Source organism: Lissotriton vulgaris, chromosome 4_1 (assembly GCF_964263255.1).
Source record: "Lissotriton vulgaris chromosome 4_1, aLisVul1.2, whole genome shotgun sequence".
Taxonomy (NCBI): domain Eukaryota; kingdom Metazoa; phylum Chordata; class Amphibia; order Caudata; family Salamandridae; genus Lissotriton; species Lissotriton vulgaris.
This window is the reverse complement of record NC_141691.1, coordinates 569,070,417-569,089,103: the sequence shown is the minus strand read 5'-3', so window position 1 is coordinate 569,089,103 and position 18,687 is coordinate 569,070,417. Positions and strand designations below refer to the sequence as shown.

At 45.6% G+C, this 18,687-nt stretch overlaps 1 protein-coding gene across 13 annotated transcripts in view; it reads left to right on the top strand.

Annotated features, from left to right (window-relative positions):
- Nucleotides 1-18,687, top strand: part of LRRFIP2 (LRR binding FLII interacting protein 2) — a 415,348-nt gene that overhangs the window by 209,356 nt on the left and 187,305 nt on the right. For 8 of the 13 annotated variants that reach the window (XM_086964762.1, XM_086964761.1, XM_086964764.1 and 5 more), the window contains one exon: nucleotides 407-520. The exons of the other annotated variants lie outside the window; for them this stretch is intronic. In XM_086964762.1, the coding sequence (XP_086820888.1) occupies nucleotides 407-520 (114 nt within the window). The remainder of the gene's footprint in view (nucleotides 1-406; nucleotides 521-18,687) is intronic. 13 annotated transcript variants of the gene reach the window in all.

The window sequence follows — 18,687 nt, the reverse complement described above, 5'->3', positions numbered from 1 at the left end:
GTTTTAAGATTATATGTAATCTAATTTTATAATTTGTGAATTCACCCACTGCACGGAACAAACGTCTATATTCACTATATTGGAAGTGAACTTCTAAAGGATTTTATAATATGCTTACACATAACTAAGAAGTGTTACATAATTGTGTAATTTCTTGTATGTTTCTTTCGTTCAAATGATGAGCATCCTTCCGCATGTTTGAATGATTTTTCAGTGAAAGTGCATTTACTCTGATGGTGGAGTCATTTTATAAGTGTAGGGATGAATATCATGATCAAGTACTAACCTGTGTATTTGCATGTTACTCTGCATTAATTCACAGCATCATGGTTACTATTTGTATTGGTACGCTGGTGATTTATTTAGCTACTGTCTTGTTATTTCCTCCATGCATTCGATTCTTCAGTCGTCCGATTTTTCCGATCCCAGTGAATCTGCTGCTGATTACTTTAGCCGGTCCAATCGCAGGGGGAGTATTGTCTCGGATGTGGATGATGTCGGTATACCAGATTTAAACAGTGTGAGTCTTGCATGTTGTGCCATGAAAGTGACCAAAATGGCACCGAATCCAAGTTGTTTTTTGGTTTTGGTTCAGATTATTATGTCTCGTGTGGACATGTATTTTATGTTTCACCCAAAACAATCCACTCTACCTACCTATTCACCCTTAACCCACCAGAATTATTGTGCAGTGTTCTCTTTAAATTTTCAAAATAATTGACTTAGCACTTTTTGTAGCTGCCTAAGCTCGAGTGACACTAAAGACTGTATGAACAGTGATCTGCCAAGGGTTTGTGAACATGAAGTCACCTTCCAGGTTAAATTGTTTCCACTCCTTTTAAATGAAAGAGCAGAAGGTTGTTTTAACAGATCAAGATGCAAAGCAGAGCAGACATAAATCATGGGAGTGGGTTTGCAGCCAAATACACTGCTCGATGCTTCAGTCCTAGGTGGATCATTCGTTCAGTATTTCACTAGTATATTACATAATGCAACACTAACTGTTTTTACCTTTTGTATTTTACTTAGTGCCATGAACTATTGCGTCTATTTTCGATTCGATTGCTGACTGAATTAATAATATCATTTTCAACTTTGCTAAAACTGTTTTTTTTCTTGTGTGATAAAAACTTCAAGATAAGACTGTTTCAAAAGCATATGTGTACTTCTGTGACGATGACTGCAGGTTATGGTCTAATCTTCATTTTTAGTATCGGACTAGTCTGTATTTTTCACCATTGCCCTTTGATTATTTCAGTTGGAACAAAAGCTATTCCAGTGATTATTGTTCTAACGACCACTGCTGTTGGGATTACATTACTCTATGCTGGTTGACATTTGAAAATTCATTAAGATTGCGAAGTTTTACAGAAACTTAACAAAGTTGCAAAGAACACATTTTTGCACAACAGTAGTGGGACTGATCCTCTCTTTATGACCATTCCCATCCCATTTGGGACATAACACAGTGCTGACATTGGCAGAAGCCAGTTGGGGAAGCCAAAGGTGACCTAACACTCGTCCTGAAAGGATGTGCTTTTTGGCGCATGAGTTCAAAATAGTCCTGACATTGAAAATTGGTTTGTATGCTTCTTTTTTTTATTAATTTATACATTCTTTGTCACGTCTGAGCAGCCTTTGTTTTAGCAATAAGTGGCTCTAGGTCTTATTGACCTTACATTAAAATGGAATAGTTTCATTTACGATTTTTAGGTGAGGGAGCCAGCAGGAACAGAAAGAGGGCTGCAGTTGTAAAATGGTCCCTTATGCAGCTATTAGTATAGTATGGAGCCAGGCGGATACGCCCAAATAGAAATGGTATTAGATGAGTGAGAAATACTCCACTGGGCTGAGCCAGTACATGATTGACACAATTTCAAGCAAATGGGTCGAAAGGCCGTTCAAAGAAAGCCAAAGAGTTGAAAGGGCAGAACCAAAAGCCCACTTTATGTATATTGTTAACAGTAGGTCTGCCTGACAGCTGTGCTCCCAAAACCTCAGAGCACAAACCTAAAAACGTAGCTTTATTGTTATGTGGTGAGCAGATCTCCAAAACATTTTTCATGCCCCAAAATTAGGCTAGTATGCTCTATTCCTTTACCTGTCCGTAATAATCACTGGCAAATCCACTAGGCCTAGCTAGAATATTGTGGTGATTGTACACATCCACACAGAATATGTATGTAGTGTGTGGCACGGTAAGCATTGGAAACTATAAAAAACGAGTATAAGCATAAGAGGCACATTAAGAGGCAGACACAAGGCTTAAATGGTCTGTGCACGCTTGTATTTACTTTTTTATCACGTTAACTCTTTAGATGCCCTTATGGCATGTACATATCATGTCATAGTTATTATGCCCCAGAGCCAGGCTCCTGGTTTTTTTTTCAACATTTTTTCAAATTTCAAACAGCAAGGGGTACCTAGCGTTATATTTCTAAACTGTATTACGTATTTTGGTATGAGTAAGGCACTTAGTTATATTACCCCTACCCAACCAGTGCCTTCGATCCCAGCCCCTCTCCCTACCATGCCCTATCTCTTTCCCAGGTGAGTTTATGATACGATCACAGTACACATCAATATCTCAATCTAGCAGTTATGAGGCAGCCTGGCGTTGTCATATTCTTTAGCTAATGGGTCATGTTGGCGAGACCTGTTGTCTTTGCCAGTGCTTGTTTCCACCGTTCTAAAGTGACAAGCTTCCTTCCTCCGCATATTAAGTCATTTATTTTCCCATCCCTACAAGTCCTAAAATATATCTGTATGCGTGTAAAGTTCTAGCGTAGTCCGACATAGAAAGGATTGAAACATTTGTCTTTATGAAAACATACATGCAGTAACTAAAATTAAAAGTTAATTGAAAGATATGATGAAATTATATGGTAATTTAACGTTTTCAGAATTACTAAACCGAAGAGCCATGTAGAACCAGTTTCATTATATCAGCTTACGTAACTCTGTTCCGTTTATGAGTGATTAAGTGATAAAAGCTGCATACGTTGACTTAATCACAAATGATGCTGCAGCATCTAAAGTAGTTACTTAAGCAGCTTATATCCAAGACATTGCATGAAGTCATAAGTATCAGTGGAGATGATGGAATATAAAGCAAGATTCGCCACCAGCAGTTTTTTTTAGGGAAAACTGTCAAACTTTCATTTCTCAGATTTTTATACAAAATCTCTATTTAGAGCGGCAACATGTGCTCAGCATTGTTTGCAAGACAGAAATGTTCGTGAAAACATTTGTGCCCTATTCAGCGACTGGCAGACCCAAACGGTTTCAGCGGCCATAATACCCAGTCACTTAATTGTTTAGTTAGTGAGTACCCTGTTAGTGTTATAATCTATTAGTCTATCTTTTTGAGTTTATTTTTACATTGGTTGTACAATTTCCATTTTGTTGAGGCTCTGCCCTGCCATGGTTTTAAGACTTGTTTTTGAAACCACTTGTTGTTTTCTGACATGGTTTGATTAATGCCCAAATAACCTGACATTCGAGGATGGCCTTGACCGAGATGCCTACTGTTCCGTAGTTTAACCTCAGCAAATTATGCTTGCTATTGACACCATGAGATCTGGCAAACTTATTATTAATTCTAAATCTTTTCATACAAGTTAATTAATTCCATTTATATTGCAAGTTCATTTCATCCTTTCAGGATCAAGCTTCTAGTCTAGGCTTTTCCAATGAGTAGTTTGTTAGCTACTGGTAGTACTCCAGCTACCTGTAAGCAGCTGTCCTGTGTGCAACCCAGTAAACCAAATTATAAGCTTTTGCTTGGTTGAAGTAATATCTATACCAACATTGAAAAGTATGTATTTCTAACTAAAATATCTGTATTTTCCTAATTCTTAAGATGATTGGAGAAAAAAAGTTGAATTTCTAAAACCTATTTAGAGCTGCCATCTGAGTAATAAAATTCAAACTATGTTCGGGAGACTATTAGTAATAGTATTGACTATTAATGAGCACTGCATTTATGGCTGCTATGCATTACCACGTAGAGGCATCCCACATTAAAAAATCATTTTTAGGTCTCGCCTGTCGATGCGCATGCGCATCGAGCAAGCAAGACTATGGGGGCTTATCCACTCTTTATCCAACTTGCAAGGAATCGTGGCGATCCCTTGCAGTGCCCGTGACTTTTAATCTCAATGCCATGCGCATTGAGCTTAAAAGCGCGTGCACATGCCCCCAGCCGCCTGCCTTGCCTAATCTCCCGCCCCCTCACTTCTTGATTGCACGGCCGCTAGGCCGTGCCTCCCCTACTCTCCTCCTCCTACTCTCCTCCCCTCGCCGTCTGTTCCCGCACTCCTCCCACACCCCCCGCTCCGCCCCCTCCCCTGCCTGCCATGTCGCGTCGCATTTCTCCTCCCCCTCCCCACAGCTCCCCTACTCTCCTCCTCCTACTCTCCTCCCCTTGCCGTCTGTTCCCGCACTCCTCCCACACCCCCGCTCCGCCCCCTCCCCTGCCTGCCATGTCATGTCGCATTTCTCCTCCCCCCTCCCCACAGCAATGCCCTCCATTTTGACTCGCTACCTCCTCCTTGTTACTAACTTGAGTCCTTGTTACTTTGGCCTGTCGTAATGTATCCGAAAAGACACACCCCACAGTGGAGGTAGAGAATGTTTGACCCTGAACACCCTTAGAGGCTACTTGAGTTGGCAAGTGGCACGTTATCAGTTGGGTGAGTTTCGGAAGGGTTGGCAGCACCTTGATAGTTAGCAGCTGTGTGTGGAAGTCACTGCTATCTGTGTACACACAAACGCTCACATCCGTGAACTCTCGCACGCTTTTCTGTGTCTTTTTGGCGAGCCCGACTAAGAAGCATTTAGCCTCTTTGCATACTCCCTGACCTGTGATTTGAACAACTTCACGGACAAATTACAAACTAATGTAGAGTATTTGAATTTCATGTGATTGTTAAGTAGAGAATGTTTTCGTTTTCTCTGTATCATTAAACACTCCATAGACTCGCAGAGTGAATGGAAACTTGTAAGCCGCTCTGTGTAAACCGAGATGCAGCTTTGAAAATCCACAAGGCTGTTCGGCTCGTCCTGAGTTCGCTGAAGCATGTTTGTGACTCATACGCAGTTGCTGTCTGGGTGTGTCGAGTATTTCTATCCCCCCAAGGAACACCCGTGCAACCGATCTACAGGAACCGATGATCTGTTCCGCCTTTAAAAACGAGTAAAAGAAACCGTTGCTACTTGGTGGTCGCATTTTCTAGGACAACCCTCCTTTCTCTTGAAGGGGTGCATGCTGCCTGAGCAGTAATAATAGTAGTAGCTTCAGAGAGGGACTTCGGCCAATCGAAGTGAGCACTACAGGAAAACTGAGGCGCTGTGTACATTGAGGCACTCTACACTCCTTGAGGCCGCTCTACACTCCTCGAGGCACACTGCACATCGAGGCACACTGTAAACTTATTTTAAGTCTGTTACGTTATTTAAAAAAAATGTAGTAGATTTTGTTAGAATTACATTTTAATTGTGATCAAAACGCACAGAGCAAAAACTGCAGCTTTCTTTGTGTATTGTAGTGGGAGATTGTGAACATTGAGGAGCAGCCATATCGTTCATCTTTGGGCAGAAATGAGTTTTCTTGGTGACTGAGGTTTGCTTTTGTGCCCTGGAGACTGAGTAGCAGTGAATATTTATTAGCTGCTTCTGATGAGTAAAATCGTTGTTTCCATCGGCGCGTTTCACAAGTTTGCATGCAAGGAATGTTTTTTTAAAGTGATATTTAAGTGCCAACTCTTATTTCCCACCTTTGCAGTATGAGTTAGAGCTTTTAGAAATGTTTATGGCTTTTTTTATTTGTAATTCTTTAGCATTGTCTACAGGAAACAAAAATGCTAAAGATTTACAAAAAAAACCCATAAACAATTCTAAAAGCACTAACTCTAATGATGCGAGACCTATTGCATTTCCAATGCTTGTTTTACATTATTGCTGGCAGCACTGCCTGATGCACAGAGGTGATCACTGCTAGTAATCTTACATATGGTGGCCGCCAATGTAATTTTGTCTGATGTGGTACTACTACAGCTCTAATAAAATTAGAGGTTCTGGAGAATCTCCTTTGAATAAAAGTAGCTCTTATTACAGAAAAGTATGGTGATCCCCGTTCTAGTTTGATTTAAACAACACTGTCTTTTCCAGTCCTTTTTCATGGAACTTCTGTGTTGAACGGCAGCACTGTTAGTAAAGATCATGAGTAAAATTCATTTCCTGGTTTAGTTGGAAGCTTCTTAGAAAGTGCCTTCAATTGATGTTAAGGTATTTAATTAAGAGGTGATACACATTTTCAATGCCTTCGAGTGATCTGTCTTTTAATGTAATACTGTTGCTAGATCTTTGAGGTAATAACTATTGTGTCTACTTGCTTACACTTTGGAGTAGTAGTAACGTAAGTGTACTTTATTGCATTATTGAAAAGATTACAATAAATGGTATAAAACATCACGATCAGTACAAGTATCAGAAGAAGGATAAAACATTTCTAAAATAGTGTGATAAAATCATTGCATAAAAAAAGTTTCTTTGCATGTGAACTGAGAATTCAGAGTATGGACAGAATATCTGAATCACATAGTTAATAGTTTGTGCACCCGATCTAAAAGTTAAATTAGCATATTATTGCTCTGCTATCCTTAGGGCTATCATGCTGGCAGGTGGGTTAAACGGTAGATCTTGTTCTGCCCTCATGTAGAAAAAGAAAAGGTGCCATTTCTTAAATAGACGGAAATATACTAATATCTAGAAACCAATAATTTTCTAGCCGTATTTAGGAGCAGTTAGCATGAATCTTGATACAAGCATAGTCGAGTATAGTTTAAACATCTACATGTTTTCAGAAGAGATGCTTTAGAAATCTCATGCACCTTGGCGCGGACACTTTCACAATCTGAAGCATCGATCTTATTTGACCTAACTTTTTCTTTAAAAAAAAAAAGAAAGAAAAAAAGCAGATGTTGTGCAAAGTGTGCAAAATAGAATATAGATTAACACAGGTAGTATAAAAACAGGTTAGTTAAGTCCAGATACAAGAGTAAAATCCGGATAAATAAATGAGTGATAAAATCATGCAGATAGAGCTTTATATGCTTGATCTAAAAATGTTGATAACATTATTATTGCACAGTCTTCCTTAAAGCTTAAATGGTACATGACCGCTTCCACAGTTGATCTTAATTTTGCCTTGTTCAACATGGGGCGTAAATGCTTTTTTTCTTAAATACAACAGTTTAGGGCGAATACATATGTTGTGCAAAAGGGATTCGGTTGCATGCCCACAAAGACAAAAGACAGTTTTATCTTTAAAAGCTGGATTCCATAACCCTTCAAATTCCTGAATCGGTACATAAAACAATCTGAACCTTCAAATTTTTTTTTTTTTTACAACTTTTTTATTGAGAAATTCGCATAGGAGACACAGGACTCCGCGTTCCAGAGAAGCTGCAGCAAGTACAGTACATCTAAAGCAGCGATTTATTTTCAGTAGAAAATTTCCCCCCAACCCCTTGCCCCTTTCCCCAACTCCCAAAGACCCTCCCTCCTCCCCAACCCCCTTTGCACAATGTCTCACCGATTCCGTCTAATATATATATATATATATATATATATATATATATATATATATTCCAACAAACATCCCTCAAGAGAGACAGGTGAGTCGCACAAAAACTTTTGCTTTCTTGCCTTTAATTCGTGCAGAGGAACAACGGGATAACGGCATTTAAAACCAACATGTTTCGTTTCTGCTTGAAACTTCCTCAGGGTATGCCTGCTCCAACTATAAACGTCAATGTGCCACAGGTGCGCTTTCAATGTTCTTTTTGAATTCTTTTTCCGATGGTCCCGCCCCATTGAGGGTAACTTCCTTTTGAGTGTCTTGCATTTTGGGACCTGTGGTTCATTAGCATTCTTGTAGTTTGAGTCTTTCAATGCGTGGTGCAAAGTTTATCTCGTTGTGGTCACAGACCGCTTTTACAACTGCTACGCTTTGCTGCAAGTTTCCTCCGCGTTAGCCAACTTTCAGGACTAACATGAGGGCCAAAACCGGAGTCCAGTCCCCGGGAGCACCGCAATCCCCTAATCCGTTGTCACGGTTCCAAAAAGAATTGGTTCGGTGCGGGGACGCTTGGCGCTCTTTTCGTGGCTGTGCGTTTACTCCTCGGCAGAACCAAGCCGACTCATATTCCAACAAACATCCCTCAAGAGAGACAGGTGAGTCGCACAAAAACTTTTGCTTTCTTGCCTTTAATTCGTGCAGAGGAACAACGGGATAACGGCATTTAAAACCAACATGTTTCGTTTCTGCTTGAAACTTCCTCAGGGTATGCCTGCTCCAACTATAAACGTCAATGTGCCACAGGTGCGCTTTCAATGTTCTTTTTGAATTCTTTTTCCGATGGTCCCGCCCCATTGAGGGTAACTTCCTTTTGAGTGTCTTGCATTTTGGGACCTGTGGTTCATTAGCATTCTTGTAGTTTGAGTCTTTCAATGCGTGGTGCAAAGTTTATCTCGTTGTGGTCACAGACCGCTTTTACAACTGCTACGCTTTGCTGCAAGTTTCCTCCGCGTTAGCCAACTTTCAGGACTAACATGAGGGCCAAAACCGGAGTCCAGTCCCCGGGAGCACCGCAATCCCCTAATCCGTTGTCACGGTTCCAAAAAGAATTGGTTCGGTGCGGGGACGCTTGGCGCTCTTTTCGTGGCTGTGCGTTTACTCCTCGGCAGAACCAAGCCGACTTATATTCCAACAAACATCCCTCAAGAGAGACAGGTGAGTCGCACAAAAACTTTTGCTTTCTTGCCTTTAATTCGTGCAGAGGAACAACGGGATAACGGCATTTAAAACCAACATGTTTCGTTTCTGCTTGAAACTTCCTCAGGGTATGCCTGCTCCAACTATAAACGTCAATGTGCCACAGGTGCGCTTTCAATGTTCTTTTTGAATTCTTTTTCCGATGGTCCCGCCCCATTGAGGGTAACTTCCTTTTGAGTGTCTTGCATTTTGGGACCTGTGGTTCATTAGCATTCTTGTAGTTTGAGTCTTTCAATGCGTGGTGCAAAGTTTATCTCGTTGTGGTCACAGACCACTTTTACAACTGCTACGCTTTGCTGCAAGTTTCCTCCGCGTTAGCCAACTTTCAGGACTAACATGAGGGCCAAAACCGGAGAGTACAGAGTACAGAGTAATGAATGAGTCTTAGCCTCCATATGCCCATCAGGCCCGCTCCTCCTCACCTCCCGCCTGTGCTGGGGGCTCAAGCCATAGGCCCCTGTAGTCCACCCATCTTTTCCAAATTTTGTAATTTTTTTGGGGACAGCCCCTGGCCTCGAACACCTGTCTTTCTAATCCCATGCAAAAGTCCAGTCCTCCTTTTCCATCTGACCACCGTGGGGGCCCTGGGGTCTTTCCAGGCCTGGGCTATATCTCTCTTTGCCACAGTGAGGCCCAGCAGGAGCAGATGTCTTTTGTAAACGTTGCCTCCTACTCCCTCCAAAACATGTAGTAGCCCCAGCTTTGGAGTACGAGGGAGGTCCCACCCCAGCACATCAGACAGACAGCTGCACACTCCCGTCCAGAACCTCACCAGGCCACTGCAGCCCCACACTGTATGTAGTAGGTCACCCGTCTCCCGGCTACACCTCAGACACATCGGATCATGCCAGCCCTCCACAGTTTCTCTCTGGTGTAGTAAGCACGGTGTAAGTACTTAAACTGTATCAGGCGCACAGCAATAGCCGCCCCACTTGGGGATTCGAGGGCTTCTCGACAATCTTACTCATCCAGCTCACCCACATCTCTCACCCAGCGATCAAGCAGGGGCTGCAAATCAGAAGAACAATGTGTGACTAGTGTCTGATATATACGGGAGATTTTCTTCCCCCCCAGGTCCCTCATGAATACCTTTGCTTCTATCGGGCTGAATTCTGGCAGGGTATCTAGGCGTTCCAGTATGGGAGCGATGGCATGTCTCAACTGTAAGTATCGAAAGAACTGCATGTGGGGCATACTGAATTCTTCACTGAGTTCCTGAAATGATTTAAGAGTAGTGCCCTTCAAGATATGCCCCAGTGCGGAGATTCCTATTGAGTTCCAGCCTCCAAAGCCCCGCAGCGACGCCAGCTCCGGGAGGTGCCCATTTTGCCAGAGTGGGGTCTCCCTCGTCAGTGTCCCCCACCATCCCATACGGCGCAGTGTTTGTCGCCAGAGTTGGAATTCCACCTGCGTTGCTCTTGGCAGCCCTTTCCTCAACCTTGCCGAGTACAGAATAGTGTGTAGTGTGTCCGGGTCCATCAAGTACCTTTCGAGGGCCTATGCCGGGTCTCCCCTGTCACCATACCACCAATCATTGAACACCACAAGGTGTGATACTTGATAATATGACAGCATATCGGACGTCGCCAGTCCCCCACAATATGTGGACAAAAAACAGGTGCGCAAAGCCACTCTCGACGCCCCTCCGGCCCATAGAAACTGACCTAGAGCGGAGTTGACCTGTTTGAACCATTACGATTGGATTGGGTACGGGTGATTCTGCAGCTGATACAACATGCGGGGGAGGGCCACCATCTTAAATATTGCTGACCTGCCGTATATATTAAGAGGCATCTGAGACCAGCACTTCAGCTCCTGCTGTACCCTGTCCCATACTGGAACTATATTGCGTTCCCAGGCAATAGCAGGCGAGGTCGTCAGAAACACCCCTAGATATTTGAGCCCTCCAGCCTCCATCTGTAATACCGATGCCCACGTCCCGATCCCGGAGCTATTGTTAAGCATCCAAAGCGTGGAATTCCGTGGATTCAGGTAGAGTCCCGACACTTCCCCGAAAACTTTCATGATCTCGAGGACCCGTGGCCCGGACCAATTTACATTTGTAAGAAAGAACAGGACATCGTCCGCATATAATGCGATTCTATCTGAAGGTCCCGCTTCCCATTCAAAACCCCGCAGCTGCGCATCCATCCGGACCCAAGCAGCTAGCGGTTCCATAGCCAGGGCGAAGAGGTACAGCAAGAGTGGGCACCCCTGTCGGGTACCCCATCCTATTGGGAAGGGCGCCGACGTTTCCCCCGCCACCCTCACTGTGGCTGTCAGGTTGGTGTACAGCAGCCGAACATAAGACATGAAATGTGGACTCGGATTTAGACGCTGCAGGAGCTCAAATAAAAACGTCCAGCTCAGGGAGTCAAAGGCCTTGTCGATGTCTGCTAATAGCAGTGCCGCTTGATCCCCGGTCCTAGCCATCGCTTCTACCGCCACGTGTGCACGCCTGATATTGTGCCTCATCGCTCTATGAGGCATAAAGCCAGCTTGATCGGGGTGAACAAGGTCTGTGATGTATGGGAGTAGTCGGTTTGCAAGGGCCTTGGCCAATATTTTGGCCTCAATATTCAACAGGGAGATTGGACGATAGGACTTGTGGCGGTCCGGGGGTCGTCCGGGTTTACAGAACACTACAATTTCTGCATGCCTCCTGTCTGCTGGCAGGAGACCATCTTCTCTCGCCGTCTCTAGGGCCGCCCTATAGTGAGGCCCCAGCTGGAGGTGATATCTTTTAAAGAACTCGCTTGGGAACCCATTAGGCCCAGGGGCCTTGCCTGTATTAAGCTTTCCAAGGGCTGTACCTAACTCTTCCGCTGATAGTGGGATCTCGAGTCGCTCCCGCACATCGTCTGGAAGTGTGCGGGGTGGAAGGTCATCAATGAACTTTTCAACATCTAGTGCCGGGAGGGAGTCCCGCGGAGCATACTGGGCCGCAAGATAGCAAGCAAAGGTGTCTGCCAGCTCTTTCGGGTCTGAAATAGAGGCTCCGACGGCATCTCTAAGGGCTGGCATCTCACACGTCTGAAACGTGCTCTGGCAAAGCCTGTGGAGCATTGTGCTGGATTTGTCGCCCCATTGATATATTCTACTTCTGGTTGCCAACCAGATCTGTCGGGCCTCATCTTGCAAGAGGGACGCATATGATTGTTGTGCCAAAAGCAGCTGTCCCACCCCCTCTTGGTGGCTCACAACCCCACACTGAGTTTCCAACTGCTCCACGGCTGCCGCTGCTTTCACTATCTCCTTTCCGCTCTCGGCGTGCCTTCGCGCACCAGGTGATGTCTATCCCGCGCAATGTGGGTTTCAGGGCCTCCCAAGCCATTCTCGCGTCCGCCACTGTGCCTAAATTCTCCTCCCAGTGGTTAGGAATAGCCGCCCCCATATGCTGCTGGTAGGCCGCCTGTTGCAAATTCCAGCCGGAAAGGCGCCACCAAAATGACCGTCTCCTTTTGTCCAAGGTAGTTTCTATCACAACCGGAGAGTGGTCCGAAAGACCCAGCGGCAGGATGGACGCCGAGGCGACCCTTCCCGCCACGGGAGCAGGGACAAATATATAGTCCAGTCTCGAAAACGAGTGGTGAACCGCCGATACAGGAGTATTCCCGTTCGTGAGTGTGGAGGTGTCGCCATGCGTCCACCCACCCCATGCCCCGCACCATATCGCTCAGTTTAGTTGGAGTATAGGCAATGGGATCGCCCCGAGGCCAAAGTCGATCGAGTCGGCAATTCATGGCATTGTTCCAGTCCCCACCAATCAACGCCAGTCCCTCTGGGATTTCAGCCCATACAGTAAACAGTTTTTCTATCAATGCCCATTGGAGCGGTGGTGGAGCGTATACACTCCCAAGTATCAGCGTTTCTGTGCCTACTGTCCCCTGAATAAAAACATATCTGCCCTGTGGGTCCGTCCACTGTTTCGTGTGAGTGTAAGACAGTCTGCGGTGCACTAAGATCGCCACTCCTCTGGATCCCCTCACAAAACCCGCCTGATAGACCTGATCATAGCCATATCTCTGCAGGCCCAACGCTTTGTTGCCCATTAAATGCGTTTCTTGTAGGAGGAGGACATCCACTTTCTCTCTCTTTCCCAGCCTCAGCACGGCACCCCTCTTAATCTTATCAAGCAGGCCCCTTACATTCCAGCTCATCACTCTCATTAGGGCCCCATCAGGCCTTCGCTCAAGATTTTCAACCCCCATCTAGGCGTAATCGCAATAGTGTAGACAGCAGCAGGTATTCCTGGCTTGGACGCTCTAGCAGCATCATTCGAGGCAACCATGTGCAAAACAACCCATTCCCCCACCCTCCCTTAGTCTCCCGTCCCCCCCCCTTCCCCCTCCCTGCACTAAACTCACCCCACTCAGCAAACATGTCCTCAACTCACCCTCAGTCCCCCAACCGCCCCCACCCCATACCTCAGCAACATTGAAGTACCTGTCGCGGTATAGAACATCTCTAGTCCCCAACGGGAGACCTGAGACTGCCTATCCCAATGGAGCCCACCCAACAGCCCCAAAAACAATACCAACTGGTCCCCCTAAAAGAACAAACCTCCCCGAACTTGAGGTACGTGTCCGCCTTTTAGTCCATCCCGCCCCACCCATCCTGTGTCTATAAGTCACATATTTGTAGCGCCTCTGAAGGCGTACCTCTGTTTACAGCCAGGTCATCGAAGAAGTCCACCTGCCGATGTTATAGTGCACGATCCCACACAGAGGGAGGGCCCCTGCTGCCGGGCACCCCTCACGGATCTACCTTCGGATTATCCGGTGTTTCAGTTCCTTCTGTTAATTTACGAAAACAAAGGTCCTAAGCTTAGAGCAATATTTTGCACCAATGTTATATAGACCACAATAGGCTGCTATATACTTTTCCTTTGCCCAGCCGGGCAAGGGATTTATTATAAAATATAACAAGTGTTTAGAACTTAGAATACGTTTTGACAACAAACATTTTTGTTTGCAGTAAAGCACAGTCCTGTGCCGTACTTGAAGGTAAGAAGAGATTAAAGAAAAAGTAAAATAGAAAGGAAAGTTACTTCAGGCAAAGAAAAGTGAGCAAGCTGGGCAGTGTTTTGCATCAAATTTGTCAGTAATTCCCAGAGTAGCACATACAAACAATGGTATACATTAGTTAGCTGTATGTCTACTAAAAGGAGTCGACGTTTCGACCCCAGGCTCAAATTATAAAGGGATCATCTTCAGGACTTAGAAATTATATTGCCTGGTATAACAGTATGTACGCCTGTTAGGGAAGAAAACAGGGAAACAAAAGCAGAGAAGCAATAGACGTTAGTTTGCTTTCTGGTGCTAAAAAAAGAGGTAAACTGAGCCACAATAGATACTCGCACAATTCGGAATCGCAGTGCAGTGAAGGTGCCAGCAGGCGTGTTATTTAGATAAGGTGTACTGGAGCGAAGTTCTGGTGCTCCGTGCCCTTGGTTATGTGGGCACTAATTTTGGCCGTGCAAGTGGATTTACACGGGTCGCAAAAAGTACTGGGGCCAAACTATAGTTGGCACTCTTATGGACTGCATTGTAACACGTGGGAACAATGTGCCATAGTGAGGGCGATTATACGTGAGAGGCTGCAACCTCCGTGAAAGTGAGGAGGAGAGCAGCGTGTGCATATACCTAGTATTGGTGTCAGGTAAAACAGTGTGGCCTGGGGTGGGCACGTGATCGCCACTGGGGCCGATAAATCGCTGCTTACCTCTGCAGCAATGTGAGGTAGCTGGATTGTGGGCAGAGGAGGCGGGTTGGCCCCGGCGCTGGGCGTGAATTAACGCTGGCGCTAAACATAGGAAATAAGCGGAGGTTAAAAGAGATGGAGGTGGCCGGGTTTGAAGAAGTAGACATGGGTCTGAAGCTAGAGCATACCGTATGTGCAGGAATTGTCCAGAATGGCACGGTATTGTAGTTGTGGAGGGAGCGCGAGATGTTGGCTTCAAGGTGGGGAGCGTATTGATTATGATCTGCTGAAAAAGAGAAGTGAAAGGATTAGAGGACCGATTAGCGGGGAGTTCATTCTGTGTCCCCCTTTTTCGCTGGAGAACGTTTCGACGAGCGAGACCTCCAGTTGCTTCTGCTACGGGAACGCCTTGGGGTCCGCGGCGGCGCCGTCGAGGAGGATGAATCCGAGTCCCTGCCTGGCCGGGTATGAGGTCTTACCTGTGCTGTCTCATCTGTCCATGCAAACACTTCCTCAGGAGAATTAAAGAACTGGGTTCGTGACTGAAAAACCACCCGCAGGCGGTCCGGTTAAAGTAGAGCATACTGGATTTTAAGGTTTCTCAGGCGGGCCTTGGCCGCCGTAAAGGACTGCCGCTGCTGCTGCACCAGTTTTGTGTAGTCTGGGAAGATCATGATCCGCTGGTTGTCGTACATGAGGGGCTCCTTCAATCTGGCTTGTTTAAGAATTATGTCCCGGTCATGATAATTGAGGAGCCTGGCTATGACTGGCCGTGGGCGTTCGCCTACTGGCGGCTTCTGTGTATGCGCTCTATGAGCCCGCTCAATAACAAAGCAGCGGGAGAGGGACTCCGGAGGGAGCCAGCCCTCCAGCCATTCCGTAAGAAAGGCCTCCATGTTGCCCTTCTCGCAGTCCTCCGGAAAGCCGACAAACCGTAGGTTGTTGCGCCGAGCCCGTCCCTCAGCATCCTCGGCCCGAAGCACCAGGCCTTTCTGTATGCCCTCCGTGTTAGCCACTTTCTTTTTAAGGATCACCATGTCGTCCTCCACTCCGGTGATTCGTGCTTCAGCTTCTGTAATGCGGGCCACCGCGTTTCGCAAGTCTTGGCGCAGAAGTGTAGCGTCCGCTCCAAAGGCCCCTATTTTGGCATCCAGCGTATCCCTTGATTGGGTAATTGCAGCTAGAAGGGCCGCATTGTCCGGGCCCTGAGCCTGGTTGCTTCCTGCGACCCCAGAATTCCCACTCGGGCCTGTGAATTTGTCTATGGTCCCCTGTTTGGAGGCGCCACCGCCGCTCACACCTCTAGTCATGGTTCGCTGGTAGTCGGACTCCTCCTGCGTCTCTCGTGGCTACAGTTCCTCACCGCCCGGGGCCCCCCTCCTCAGGATAACGTTCTCCGGCTCACCAGCCTCTCCTCACTTAATCACTAGGCAGTAGACTGCTAGGCGGCCCGCAATCTAGGCCCACATTGCAAGCCTCGATTCTCAGTGTCGGTCCTGGGTGTTTTCGTGGGAAATCCACTGCCGGTCTGGATCCGCGACTGTTCGCCCAGGGGCCCCAGCGTTCGTGTATCCGGGCCCAGCGCCGGCCGATGAGCTCCGGCAGATCCGTGCAGGAGCGCCCGCCTCTTGGGTACAGTACTTCGCACTAGGCCCTCGGCGCCATCACAACCCAGCCGTGCTCCGGATGGAAATATGTAGACTCGGGGGCCCGGCCGAGGGCACCTCCGCCGCACCCCACTATACTGAGAGGCTCACTCGCCTGGTCTGGGGTCTCGTTCCTCCGCTGGGGTGTCTGTGGGAGTGTTCCTGCTCCGATCGTTGATCTCAGATGCCCCCGCGGTTTCAGGGTTCTGCCGCCGTGTAGATGGCGCCACCAGGCTTTGGTCTATTCTTCGGGTCTTTGCCCCCGCCTCCGGACTACCTGGCGGCCTCTGCGCTGAATAAAGCAGCCTGGCACCTTCCAGCAGGTCCGACTCGTTCAGCAGCGCCGTGAGGGCCACACCGATCACGTCACTGTCAGCCCACCTCTCCTCCGGCCGTCTCCAAACTCGAGGTCCCCGGCTCCTCGCTCTCCAGTAGGCCGCTCTCCTAGTGTCGGCTGTACGGTGCCTTCCGAGCCCACAATTCGGCTCAAACTCGCACCTCGTGTGCCTGCCACCTTCCGCAACACCACACCATATCGGGATGCCTTTGGGTGTGGGGGAGGAAGGATATTTTGAACGGATAATTGAACGGCGGGAGGGAGCTCAGTTAAGCTGCGTCCACCATGTTGGCTGCCTTAGCCACGCCCCCCCAAAATTTCTTTTAAACACAGTCAGGCAAATTTGATCTTAGTATTCTTGACTCTGCAGAGAATAGGTATCAAACACTAAGTCCATATGGTTGTATTGTTTGGCCAGGTCAGAGTCCCTCTCTTTAAGAGTAAATGTACCATGAATTAGGATTTTCCAGTCTGGTCGGTTCATCTGTGTCAGTGGATCAGGTAAATCATAAGTTTCTAAGGTTGCCGGTAGGGTGTGCAACTCGAAGTCCTTGTATGTAGTTTTGCTTACTTTCTGAGAGAGTAAGTAATGTGATGATGTTGGATCAGCTTTTGCACAATCACATAAGTAATTCATGGTGCTTGTGTTGTGGACTGATATTGGAGATTTTAGGCTTAATTCTAGTCTTATGACAGAGAAGGGTTGCTGTACGAAGGTGGACCAGATTACAACATGTTGCATAAAAATGTTATCAAGACAGAAAATGGTCTTGTGGTTCAACGCGGGAGATGCATATAACAAACCTGGTATCAATGTTATGTTTAAGCTTTCAAAGATGGTCCGATTGATTTCTCGACGAACAAAATTGCAAATCTTAGCACCGATTTGATGATCATCGCAGACTTAAGCTTTCTAATGGTTGATAGTTCAGTCCCAATAATTTACTGTCAAATATCACTCTGAGATAATCATATTGTTTCACTATTTCGATTAAAGTATCTCCTAGAACCCTCCCCACAAATTTTGTTTTTTTCACTTAAGTCATGTCTTTTGTTTTGGACAGATTAGCAATTAACCCATTCTCCAAGTTCTACTTATGCAAACGATTTAATTGATGTTGTAGGCTTTTGGATAATTTGAAAGTGTGTCGGAAGGACATACAATAGGCTGACTTACTTAGTTACCGGGCACTAAATGAATAAGAAGTTGTTGGCCGAGAATCTTTTTTATTTTGTCATCAAGACAGACCGTTTGTAATACAGTGTAGTTTGTCAGGTGTTCATCCAGTCATCTCTTATCTTAGATTTGAAATAATAATTTTTGAGCAGGGGTTGTAAGACGCCTCCCAGGTTGATGCTTTGCTTTTTAAAATGCTGATCTATTTGACCTTCCAGCCATTAACAGCAATCATTCGGTTGCAGTTCACAGTGGAGTAGATTCGAGATTAAGTTTTCAGATTTGGACTTTTCGCTGTCTTTTTTAAATTATTAGGCATTTGTGCCATTTACATTTATCCATGAGTTAAATGTTGGGAAAAAATAATCTTAAAATAATGGTTATTCTTTGAGTTAACTCTAGTCCTGATGGATGCTTGTCAACATTAACAATAAAGCACCCAAAAAAGAGTTCAAAGACATCAGTGTGATAAAGCATTGGTAAGCAAAAGTGGAGTTAAGTATTGCCATATTTCATTTGAAACGCTTTCTGCACTTTACAGAAATAAGTTTGATCTCTTTGTAATTGAGAGCAGCTTTCAGTAACTTAACCCTTTGTTGCCATCCCTAATCTGGATCTCCACTTTTTGGATGAAATCCTCGATTTAGGATTTCTTGTTTTGATTCCTATTTCCATTAAACCTATGAAATAATGACAACTAAGTCTTATTTACTGCAACCGTGTATAGTATGAAGGTAATTTTGCTAAATCCTGATCAAACAGTATCTTTTGTTGTGATAATTGTGCATGGAAGAGTTAATGCTTTCCCTTGACAAATTCTGGGCAAGGTGGGGGATGGCCATAAACTAAGTTTATTACTTTAGTCCATTTCATTTTTGCACAGATGTCTTAAAAATGTTTAATTTTAAGAAATACCTACCATATTGTGCACTCTGTATCTTTGGATAAAAATTAACCGCATCGCTGCTGCGGTGATTTTTGCGCT